Raw genomic sequence first — 13,120 nt, forward strand, 5'->3', positions numbered from 1 at the left:
CACAGTATCTGGAGGGTGAGGAGGGTATATTGCATGGTACAGTATTTGGAGGGTGAGGAGGGTATATTGGATGGTACAGTATTCGGAGGGTATATTGGACAGTACAGTATTTGGAGGGTATATTGGATGGTACCGTATCTGGAGAGTGAGGAGGGTATATTGGATGGTACAGTATTCGGAGGGTGAGGATGGTATATTGGATGGTACAGTATTCGGAGGGTGAGGAGGGTATATTGGATGGTACAGTATTTGGAGGGCGAGGAGGGTATATTGGATGGTACAGTATTTGGAGGGTGAGGAGGGTATATTGGATGGTACAGTATCTGGAGGGTGAGGAGGGTATATTGGATGGTACAGTATTTGGAGGGTGAGGAGGGTATATTGGATGGTACAGTATTCGGAGGGTGAGGAGGGTATATTGGATGGTACAGTATCTGGAGGGTGAGGAAGGTATATTGGATAGTACAGTATTTGGAGGGTATATTGGATGGGACAGTATTTGGAGGGTGAAGTATATTGGAGGTTGAGGAGGGTATATAGGAGGGTACAGTATTTGAAGGGTGAGGAGGGTATATTGGATGGTACAGTATTCGGAGGGTGAGGAGGGTATATTGGATGGCACAGTATTCGGAGGGTGAGGAGGGAATATTGGATGGTACAGTATTCGGAGCGTGAGGAGGGTATATTGGATGGTACAGTATTCGGAGGGTGAGGAGGGTAAATTGGATGGCACAGTATTCGGAGGGTGAGGAGGGTATATTGGATGGCACAGTATCTGGAGGGTGAGGAGGGTATATTGGATGGTACAGTATTTGGAGGGTGAGGAGGGTATATTGGATGGTACAGTATTCGGAGGGTATATTGGTGGTACAGTATTTGGAGGGTATATTTGATGGTACCGTATCTGGAGAGTGAGGAGGGTATATTGGATGGTACAGTATTCGGAGGGTGAGGATGGTATATTGGATGGTACAGTATTCGGAGGGTGAGGAGGGTATATTGGATGATACAGTATTTGAAGGGTGAGGAGGGTATATTGGATGGTACAGTATTTGGAGGGTGAGGAGTGTATATTGGATGGTACAGTATTCGGAGGGTATATTGGATGGTACAGTATTTGGAGGGTGAGGAGGGTATATTGGATGGTACAGTATTCAGAGGGTGAGGAGGGTATATTGGATGATACAGTATTTGAAGGGTGAGGAGGGTATATTGGATGGTACAGTATTTGGAGGGTGAGGAGGGTATATTGGATGGTACAGTATTCGGAGGGTGAGGAGGATATATTGGATGGTACAGATTTTGGAGGGTGAGGAGGGTATATTGGATGGTACAGTATTTGAAGGGTGAGGAGGATATATTATATGGTACAGTATTTGAAGGGTGAGGAGGGTATATTGGATGGTACAGTATTTGGAGGGTGAGGAGGGTGTATTGGATGGTACAGTATTCGGAGGGTGAGGAGGGTATATTGGATGGGACAGTATCTGGAGGGTATATTGGATGGTACAGTATTCAGAGGGTGAGGAGGGTATATTGGATGATACAGTATTTGAAGGGTGAGGAGGGTATATTGGATGGTACAGTATTTGGAGGGTGAGGAGTGTATATTGGATGGTACAGTATTCGGAGGGTATATTGGATGGTACAGTATTTGGAGGGTGAGGAGGGTATATTGGATGGTACAGTATTCAGAGGGTGAGGAGGGTATATTGGATGGTACAGTATTTGGAGGGTGAGGAGGGTATATTGGATGGTACAGATTTTGGAGGGTGAGGAGGGTATATTGGATGGTACAGTATTTGAAGGGTGAGGAGGATATATTATATGGTACAGTATTTGAAGGGTGAGGAGGGTATATTGGATGGTACAGTATTTGGAGGGTGAGGAGGGTATATTGGATGGTACAGTATTCGGAGGGTGAGGAGGGTATATTGGATGGGACAGTATCTGGAGTGTGAGGAGGGTATATTGGATGGTACAGTATTTGGAGGGTACATTGGATGGGACAGTATTTGGAGGGTGAAGTATATTGGAGGTTGAGGAGGGTATATGGGAGGGTACAGTATTTGAAGGGTGAGGAGGGTATATTGAATGGTACAGTATATTGGAGGTTGAGGAGGGTATATGGGAGGGTACAGTATTTGAAGGGTGAGGAGGGTATATTGAATGAAATGAAAAATGAAATGAAAATCGCTTATTGTCACAAGTAGGCTTCAAATGAAATTACTGTGAAAAGCCCCTAGTCGCCACCTTCGAGCGCCAGTTCGGGAGGCTGTTACGGGAATTGAACCGTGCTGCTGGCTGCCTTGGGTCTGCTTTCAAAGCCAGAGATTTAGCCCTGTGCTAAACAGCCCCTGATACAGAATGATACAGTATATTGGAGGTTGAGGAGGGTATATGAGAGGGTAAAGTATATTGGAGGTTGAGGAGGGCATATGGGAGGGTGAGGAGGGTATATTGAATGGTACAGTATATTGGAGGTTGAGGAAGGTATATTCGATGGTACAGTATTTGGAGAGTGAGAAGGGTATATTGGATGGTACAGTATCTGGAGGGTAAGGAGGGTATATTCGATGATACAGTATTTGGAGAGTGAGGAGGGTATATTGAATGGTACAGTATATTGGAGGTTGAGGAGGGTATATGGGAAGGTACAGTATGTTGGAAGTTGAGGAGGGTATATGGGAGGGTACAGTATTTGAAGAGTGAGGAGGGTATATTGGATGGTACAGTATATTGGAGGTGTGGAGGGTATATGGGAGGGTACAGTATTTGGAAGGTGAGGAGAGTATATGTGAGGGTACAGTATATTCGAGGTTGAGGAGGGTATATGGGAGGGTAAGGTATGTTGAGCATTGCTATTACAGTTTCTCTGGCAAAGTGATCAAGGGAAAATTGAAAAGGAAATGTTTTATTAGGCTGAAAGGTTGTGTGTCAGACAGAAAGTTTTACAATACTAACGTGCTTTGTAAAATCTAATTGAAATTGGATATTTTCAAATCACAGTTCGAAATACACAATGTTAACAGATAACTTGCTGCATGCCAAATGCTTTGTCTGTTTATAAAAGTCCTGGAACCTGTCCATATTTACACTCTGTGTTCAGCACAGCTGTCAGGCTTACATAGACCACCACATTTTGTCTCATATGTTAGTCATAACAGGCAAAAACAGAGGTATGGCGGACCTTAAAGAGGATAGCCAGCCAACCAATAGGTAGGACATGGTGAAAATGTCCTTCTGTCAGATACTACCTGGGCTCTGCGATCAGGCAACAAAGCTTCTGTAGCGGCCTGACCTTCACCCCAGAGAAAGAAACTCATGACCACATTTAGAAAAGGATAAGCAATCTGAAGAGCATATTCAACCAACAACTTGTGTAATGTGTTAAGTTGAATATCATGTTGTTTCCTGTATCTAGTTCCCTCCTTACAGTCTAACGCCCTTCAGCCTGTTCTGAAAGGTAAATATTTTGAACCCAAAGTGTATTTACATTGTGGCCCATGATGCTTCTCACAGAGTTTTATTTCTGAACGAGTCGATCAGGCTTTCCCACATTTCCCTTTTTTCTCTTTGCGTTGGAATTTCCGAAGTCTTCTTGTCCACACATCCCGCCACTGAATGACAAGGCTGTTCTTATCAGCCACAAGGCCTCCAAGCCTCTCAGACACGCTGTCAGTGTTCCCCATCACGAGATACTTTTTGGTAATTTGGATCTTGGGGCATTTGCATGCCAAATCTTTCATATTAATCCACAGGAACTGGTCTGCCCGTTTAATCTTCTCATCTCTGCTCCGATAGACTGACACAATATTCACGGTGAACTTTGCCCATTCACTCACTGTCTCCATATCGAGAACATTAACCTGAACCGCTGGAAAAGGATAACAGAGAAGTTAGTTTGCTTTCAGTTCCGTCACAGTCGAGAATTTTAAGGCATCTGACAATCATTAGCACCTCTTCACCAGCATTCAAAAAACGCTTCAGAAAAACTCTGGCCTGTTTTCTGGCAAAAAAAAAATCTTTAGATACGAGTAAGAATTCTTTCGAGATCCTCATTAATTTTCTATTTTTGAACTAACTGGCACCATCTGTCGAAAGCCTTCTTATTACATCTTGAGCGCTGGCCTGCAGCTGCTGAATTGCCAGTTGGTAAAAGGTACATACACAACTTTGTTCTCAGCTGGTGTGTGACAACATTCCTAAACCAGGAATAGGGAAATATATCCCATCACTGTGGAGAATCACAGGCTCTAATTATCACTCTGCGATAGGATATTGATCTGGGAGAGAATAAGCTAATGGGTATCGGATCATACCTATTTATTTCTATTTGTGCCATCAATTCATCCATCTTGTCACAACCACTGCTTGCACTAAGATTAAGAGCCTTTAATTATGTGGTTTTCCCATGTTTCCCTATCATGACTATATGCTGGTGTACTGATCATAGAATCATAGAATTTACAGTGCAGGAGGCTATTCGGCCCCAGCAAGACTGCACTGGCCCTTGGACAGAGCACCCTACCAAAGCCCACACCCCCACCCTATCCCTGTAACCCAGTAACCCCACCCAACCTTTTTGGACACGAAGGGCAATTTAGCATGGCCAATCCACCTAACCTGTACATTTTTAGACTGTGGGAGGAAAGCGGAGCACCCGGAGGAAACCCACGCACACACGGGGAGAAAGTGCAAACTCCGCACAGACAGTGACGCAAGCCAGGTATTGAACCTGGGACCCTGGAGCTGCAAAATAACTGTGCTACCCACTATGCTACCGTGCCCCCCTGATATGTTAGTATGCTCTGTCTCTTCCTGTTCTAGACTTGAAAAGGGTCATGGCGTTTGGGGAGAGCATGGGAGCATGGCGGTGAGATAGAAAATCAGCCATGGTCATGGCTCGAAGGGCCGAATGACCTTCTCTACCTCCTATTTTCTATGTTCCTACGGTTATCATTACCCATATTGCTTTCCTGAATTATTGTCCTTTCACTCACGAAAGTTCCCCTCACCTGATGCTTCCCTCAGCCTCACTAATTAGTTTAAAGTCCTCTCTACAGTCTCAGTTGTACGACCTCTACCACATCACCTCTTTTCTTTAGAAGAGAGAGCCCCAACCTGTTCTCAATAGTTATAACTTCTCAGTTCCAAATCATAGAAATTTGTATCACAGAAAGAGAACATTTAGCCTATCACGATTGGCCTGTGCTGATTCTTTAAAAATGCACTCATCCTTTGTGCCACACCCCAGCATTTCGTCTATAGCCCTCATCCTCAAGTGCCAATGCAACTCCAATTATGAAATTAGCTTCCACCACATTTTCTGGTCCAGCACACCAGCCTCAACAACTGAAAAAAACATTTCTCTACTATATCTTTTTGAATGATTTTGAATCTTAAACCTCTGATATTGACCCTCTTGCCAGAGGGAATATTTTTTTCTCTATTGACTTTATCAAAACCTCTCATCATCGTTTTCAACATCTTATAACTGAAATCTCTGGGGACATCCTGTTAAGCCCCCCTGTACTGTTCTAAGACTGTAACATCTTAAGTGCGGTGCCCAGAATTATTTTATTCTACCACAGTGTGTGGGCATCAGTGGCTATGCCAGCATTTAGCACCGAACCCTAATTGCCCTTGAGAAATGTTGGTGAGCCACCTTTTTAAACCTCTGCAGTCCATGTGGTGTCATTACACCCACAGTGCTGTTTGGGAGGGAGTGCTAGGATTTTGGTCCAATGACAGTGAAAGAACAACGATATCGATCCAAGTCAGGATGGTGTGTAGCTTGGAGAGGAACCTGCAGGATGTAGTTTTCTATGCATCTCCTACCCTAGGTGGTAGAGATCATGGGTTTGGAAGGTGCTGTCGAAGAAGCCTTGGTGAGTTGCTGCAGTGTATCTTGCAGATGGTACACACTTTGGGTGTGGATGTTTTAAGTGGTGGATGGGATGCTAATCAAGTGGGCTGCTTTTTCGTGGCTTGTTCACAATGCTCTATCGGTGGCCTAACCAGTAATTTATAAAGTTCTAGCATGTTGTCTTTGCTTTTATATTCTATTCAATTTATAAACCTGCGTGACATCAATGCATTTTGGCCACATTATCAACTTGCCCAGCCACCTTTAAGAATTTTTAAATATTGACACAACACTCTTTGCTTATCTACACTCTTCAAAATCATGGACATCAAGGGAATGACAGAGACTTTAAATAAATAATTTGAAAAGTCTTTCTTCACAGTAGAAGACAATAAAAGGATCCCAATAATAGCAGAAAACTAAGGCAAAAGTAGGAGGGTGGGGGTTGGCATGGAGGTTGGGAGATCTTAAAACAATCACCACCACCAAAAAAAAGTACTTGGAGAACTAATGGGGACTAAAATCTAATGAATCCCATGGACCTGATAACCTGCACCCTCAGGTCTTAAAAGATGAAGGAACTGCGCTGCGAAAGCTAGTGACTCCAAACAAACCTGTTGGACTTCAACCTGGTGTTGTAAGACTTCTTACTGAAAAGAAGTGGCTACACAGATAGTGGATGCAATGGTTGTGATGTGCCAAAATTCCCTAGATTGTGAAAAGGGCCCAGGTTGAAAAGCTGCAAATGAAATACCACTATTGAGGAAAGCAGGGTAACAAAAACAGAAAACTATAGGTTTCTATGGGCTATAGTTAGCCTTACACTTGTCATTGGGAAAATCTTTAGTCTCTGGATTACTAGTCCAGTGACAATACCACTACACCACTGCCTCTCCGATTGAACAAATATCTGATGCTGCGAATCAAAGATCTGTATGCGAAATTGGCTGTAGGCCATTTGTTTAAAAAGCTTGATATGAGCCACACATATCTCCAATTGGAATTAAACCCTGAGTCCAGACAATATGGGGGCTGACACATGTGGCGGTTAATGTGGATGACATATTGGTCACGGGTATAATGGAACGAGAACACTTGAGCAACTTGGTCGAGGTTCTCCTCTGCTGTTCAGAGATGAGTGTCAGGCTCAAACAAGAAAAGTCCATCTTCCATGCCAGTGAGATCATTTACCTGGGGTACCGCGTAGACCGGGATGGACTACACCTGTGGAAGAGAAGGTGCGAGCAATTTAACAGGCCCTGGAGAACACTACTGAGCTGCGCTCGTTTCTGGGGCTCCTGAATTATTATGGAAAACTCTTTCTTGGACCCGCAACCTTATTAGCTCCCATGCACTTCCTACTGAAACCCCCCCCCAGGAATTGGCATGGAGAGCACCACAGGAAGAGGCGTTTGCTCAAGTAAAATGGCAATTGACTTCATTCGGCCTACTAACACACTTCGTGCTTGCCAAACCGCTGGTAGTTACATACGACGCCTCACCATATGGCATTGCCGCTGTATTATCACACTGCATGGATGACAGCAGAGAATGGCCAATTGCATTCATCTTCAGAACCCTGGCCAAGATAGAACAAAACCATGCACAAATTGAAACAGGAGTGGCCGTAATTTACAAAATCAAAAAGTTCCAACAGTACGTGTACAGATGCCATTTTACGATACTGATGGACCACAAACCAGTGCTGGGACTCTTCAAGGAGGACAAGGCTATCCAATGTATTGCATTGGCTTGGACCCAGAGATGGGCCCTCTTATTGATGGAACATGAATATACGTTTGAGCATCGTCCGCGCACTCAGATTGCAAAGGCAGATGCATTGAGTAGGCTTCTGCTGCCGATACAAGCACCAACCCCCCCCCCCCCCCCCCCCCCCCAACCCCCCGACAAAGTTGTAGCCACACTGAACTTCATGGATATGTTGCCAGTCACAGAGGCCCAAATACGTGAGTGGATGCAAATAGATAATTTATTGTCCAAGGTCCGCCACATCATGCTTTACGGTTAGCATTGCTGCCTCACATCGCCGAGGTCCCAGGTTCGATCCGACACTGGATCACTGTCCGTGTGAGGTTTGCACATTCTCCCCGTGTTTGCATGGGTTTCGCCCCCACAACCAAAAGATGTGCAGGGTAGGTAGATTGGCCATGCTAAATTGCCCTTTTATTGGAAGAAATTAATTAGGTGCACTAAATTTAAAAAAAAAGGATTGCATTCGCTGGAGTTCAGAAGAATGAGGGGGGATCTCATAGAAACCTATCAAATTCTAACGGATTAGATAGGGTAGATGCAGGAAGGATGTTCCCGATGGTGGGTGTGTCCAGAACCAGGAGCCACGGTCTGAGGATACGGGTTAGACCATTTAGGACAGAGATAAGGAGAAATGTCTTCACCCAAAGAGTGGTGAGCCTGTGAAATTCATTAACACAGGAAGTAGTTGAGTCCAAAACATTATATGATTTCAAGAAGCAGTTAGATTTGGCACTGAGGGCAAAGGGGAACAATGGATATGGGGGAAAGTGGGATTAGGCTATTGAGTTGGATGATCAGCCACGAAGGGCCAAATGGCCTCCTTCTGCTCCTATTTTTTCTCTGTTTCTAAATGGAGTGCGGCACGGCCCCGGACGGTCCAGCCTCGAACGGGCTGGCTGAAAGGGCAGTGCAAACTTTTAAAAGATGTTTGAAGAAGCTGTCCTCGAGGTCTCTCGGTACATAGAACATAAGAACATAGAACATACAGTGCAGAAGGAGGCCATTTGGCCCATCGAGTTTGCACCGACCCACTTAAGCCCTCACTTCCACCCTATCCCCGTAACCCAATAAGCCCTTCTAACATTTTTCTTTTTGGACACTAAGGGCAATTTATCATGGCCAATCCACCTAACCTGCACGTCTTTGGACTGTGGGAGAAAACCGGAGCACCCGGAGGAAACCTATGCAGGCACGGGGAAAACATGCAGACTCCGCACAGACAGTGACCCAGCAGGGTACACGTCTGGCCTGATTTTTATTTTGTTACCATACCACCCACATGCCGTGACCAGTGTAGCACTGGCAGAACTTTTAATGGACTGCAGACTCCGGACTTGTCTCAGCCTCATGTTCCCAGACATTGGTGGGAAAATACGCCATGGACAGGAGCAGTAGGGGTATTGCCCAGACAGGCGGATGCAGACCAGACAGTTCGGATAAGGTGTCAGCAGTTTATATTCAAATCTTCAGTGATGGCGCCAAGTGGGTCTCAGGAATGATAATTAAACAGACATAGAACATAGAACATACAGTGCAGAAGGAGGCCATTCTGCCCACTGAGTCTGCACCGATCCACTTAAGCCCTCACTTCCACCCATTCCCCTAACCCAATAACCCCTCCGAACCTTTTTGGACATGAAGGGCAATTTAGCATGGCCAATCCACCTAACCTGCACGTCTTTGGACAGTGGAAGGAAACCGGAGCTCCCGGAGGAAACACACGCAGACACGGGGAGAACGTGCAGACTCTGCACATTGACCCAGCAGGGAATTGAACCTGGGACCCTGGCGCTGTGAAGCCACAGGGCTAACCACTATGCTACTGTGCTGCCCGACTGGGCCAGTTTCATACCAGGTCCCCCACCCATGGGCAATATCACCCTCCACACACATGGACATTACCCCACACACCTCCAAGTGAGGACACCACACAATGGGGTCCCTGAAGGTCACCCTCTTCAGCACCCCCCCCACCCCCGCAAAGCCCCCTTACAGCAGCCCCTTCCTTCTACTTCCCCCACCCATCACCCACCCAACCTCCCAGAGGTCAGCACGGTAGCATAGTGCTACTCAGGGTGGCATGGTAGCATAGTGGTTAGCACTATGGCTTCACAGCACCAGGGTCCCAGGTTCAATTCCCGACTTGGGTCACTGTCTGTGCGGAGTCTGCACGTTCTCCCTGTGTCTGTGTGGGTTCCCTCCGGGTTCTCTGGTTTCCTCCCACAAGTCCCGAAAGACATGCTATTAGGTGATTTGGACATTCTGAATTCTCCCTCTGTGCACCCAAACTGGCGCCAGAGTGTGGTGACCAGGGGATTTTCACAGTAGCTTCATTGCAGTGTTAATGTAAGCCTTCTTGTGATAATAAAGATTACTGTTATTATACTTACCTGCCCTGCACTCCCCCACCTTTCAAACTCCCCCTCCACCCTCATTTCATGGGCATGGCCCCTTTTGTCCCCTGCCCTTGGCAGTGCCACCCTGGCACTCAGGCACCCTTGACTGCCATCCTGGCACTCAGTTAGTGCTCCTGCTGGGTTGGCAGTGCCATGGTGCCCACGTTCCAGGGGGAAGGTCAGGGAGCCACCCTGCACTTACCCTGACCACCCTTGGTCTCCGGTGGCCCGGGAGACCCCCAGTTGCAGCCTCTTTGGGGAGGCCGAGGAATCATGGGTAGGTCATAAGTAGGTTTACGACCTACTTCCGTGAGTGTCATTCAGTCCTGCCCATTTGGGGCGGGTTCCGACTCCGACGTCTCGTGGGATTTCGGGAAATCCTGGGTGGTGAGGAGCCTGTCTGGAGGCTAGCTATAGGCCTCTCCTGGCATTCCCCAGCCGCGTTGCGCTCAAGCGAGAGCACAACGCGGCCGGAGATTCGCGCCCCTAGTGTTTTGTTTGCATTTTACAGCCTTATTAACCTGCATCACTTTTTAAATATTTGAATCTGCACCCCCAGGTCCCACTTCTCCTCTTGCCTATTTTGACTCGTATTATACAAGAACTATGTGGCCTCCTTACTTGTCCCGACCAAATTTCCCCAGCTCATACTTACCTGTATTGAAGTTCATTTGCAAATTATTCTGTAAGTTTAATAACATGTTTTAAGAGAGAGAGTCATTTATAGCAAAGAAGAAGGTCGTGCAGGCCAATTAAGTACATGCCAACTCACTGTGGAACAATCCTATCAGTTGCAATCCCCCACTCTATCTGCATATCCCTCCAAGTGTTTTTCCATCAGGTACCTAAAATGACTCAGCTTCAAAATGGATAAATTGGTGGGGTGAGGGGAGAGTATTCCAAGGAGCTTGGAGATTAATTTGGAGGAGAGGTTTGGAAAGCAAATTCAGGGACAAATAGGCTAGTTTGCTAACAAGTTCCTTTCTCTGTCTGCTTTTCCCAGGGGCTGGCTGGGTTTGATGCAGGCAACCTGCACATCTGCGATGAGAAGCCAATTTAGATAGTTAAAGGATTACTAACAGGTAGTTAAGAGATCAATTTTCAGTGCTTTTCCCCACATGAGGCAATTTTCCACAGGTATTGTATTTTGTCGCAGTCTTCCTCTGCTTTAAGTATTCCTACCCCAGGCCAATTTTGTGTGGTTCACAAATTATAAAATTGTACTTCCTATTCATGAATCCAATTTATTTACATAAGCGTGAATAACAGTTGTCCTAGCATTGATCCTATTGGAAGTCAACTTCCCATCTTTTGCTTGTCGAAGTAACTACCATTAACCCCTATTTTTTCATTTGTAGTCGGCTTGTTGATATTTTCTTCATTCTAATATTTGTCCCCTGACTTTACATGTTCTGATCTTAGACATGAGTCTACTGTCTGGTAACTTACTGAAGGCCTTTTGAAAAGACATATAGATTACATCTCCTACATTATCATTGTCTACTTTTGCTGTTATTTTTTTAAGGAGTTCATTAAGGTTGGTCAAAAATGACTCTGATTAGTCTTTATTCTATCATTAGTTTAAAGATATTTTTATCATCGATGTTCATCACTGGGGAACTGTTAGGTCTGATCAAGATGCATCACTGAACAATTGCAGGGTTAGTGTCGTAACGTTACTCAGAGCAAGCCTTGATTTGAACATTATTTGGAACTAACATGGAGCAGCAGTGTGTGAAATGATATGTAGTTTACCATAGTCTTTCTTGCAGTATTTTTTCATGTTGATCTTCAGGTTTCCTTTCACAGGTTTGCAGTAGGATTCACAGTCTGGGAAGGAGATAAAAGGAATATGTATATCAGGGTAATCCAATGAACTAGACCACATTCTCCATATGTCAGTGACATGTCTTAGACTCCCATAGTCCCGTATCCCATGTTCTTGAATCTTTGCTCCATTCACTTTACTCTAATATCATGAAGTGTTTAAAATCCTCTTGCTGAACCTTCCATTAAAAGCAGATTAAAAGTTGCAGCTCTCCACACCTTGTGTTACAGCCAACAAATAATCATTTATTTCTAATTATTCTTCAGAGATTTTTAAAAAAACTATTTGCTATTATTATTTCCCTTCCAAAAAGAACTCGCAGTTTTACTGGCACACACTGCATCCTATAAATGCACCTTTTGTTAGAGGCAGCTGCACTGAGCCTGAAGGTATTTGTGTGGCTTATTCACATTACAGGCAATGCACAGTTTGCCAAGCTTTGTTCAGCATTAATTACTGGACCTTTCACTCATAATTTGTCATTAATAAGCTCAATGTTGCCTGGTGAAAAGAGAGCGGGTGATTGATACCTGGACAGTTCCCTTCTTTCACTGCTTGTAAGGCTGCAGACTTCTGATGTGGTGTGAGGTGCCGCTGCTACATCTTTCAGCTGAACCCAATTTGGGTTCAATGTTCTTGTACTGTGCTGCTGGAATAAGAGCCCTGCTATTGACAATGCTGTGTGAAGCACTTTATCTTCCAAAGCTTCCTTTCGCTTTTTAATATCGGTCTCCTCCGTTCTAGGTGATAGGGTACAGATTACGAGTGCTGGGGTCTGGTCTCATGGGTGCTGCACACATTCCTTGGTCCTCACTATAGTTTCTATTCTTATCTAAGCCTGATAATAAATGTTTCAGGGTAAGTCTCTCTCCAGCCTCCATACTCACACTTTTCAACAGAGAAACCTGACTTGTAATGAGGTATAGGAATGCTGGCTGATTTACACTCTAACCTCGAAAAAATGAAATAAATTGTGACAGATTACAATCTCAATGCAATCAGCATGCACAGAACCGAATAGTGGAAATAACTAACACCAAGGAAGCCATCAGAGAGTATTACCAGTTGTTTCCTAACTGAAATAAAGGAGAGGAAAAAATAGCATAATGATTCTCAATACCATATATTATTTTCTTTGCAATTAAAAAATAATAATCCGTGTTATCGATTGGATCGCACATTGCGTTCCCACAATAGGAATGTGGGCCTGAAGCAACCCTGACTCCTGCAAAAAGGGTTTTCAAAATTATTCAT

At 44.8% G+C, this 13,120-nt stretch overlaps 1 protein-coding gene across 1 annotated transcript in view; it reads right to left on the reverse strand.

The window, feature by feature from the left end:
- Positions 1-2,898: 2,898 nt before the first annotated feature.
- Positions 2,899-13,120, reverse strand: part of LOC140394259 (netrin-3-like) — a 381,075-nt gene continuing 370,853 nt past the window's right edge. The window contains exons 6-7 of the mRNA XM_072481304.1: positions 11,794-11,868; positions 2,899-3,877 (exon numbers count right to left, since the gene is read on the reverse strand). Of these exons, the coding sequence (XP_072337405.1) occupies positions 3,546-3,877; positions 11,794-11,868 (407 nt within the window). The 3' untranslated portion in view covers positions 2,899-3,545. The remainder of the gene's footprint in view (positions 3,878-11,793; positions 11,869-13,120) is intronic.

The sequence above is a fragment of the Scyliorhinus torazame genome, chromosome 17 (genome assembly GCF_047496885.1).
Source record: "Scyliorhinus torazame isolate Kashiwa2021f chromosome 17, sScyTor2.1, whole genome shotgun sequence".
In the NCBI taxonomy this organism is placed as follows: Eukaryota; Metazoa; Chordata; class Chondrichthyes; order Carcharhiniformes; family Scyliorhinidae; genus Scyliorhinus; species Scyliorhinus torazame.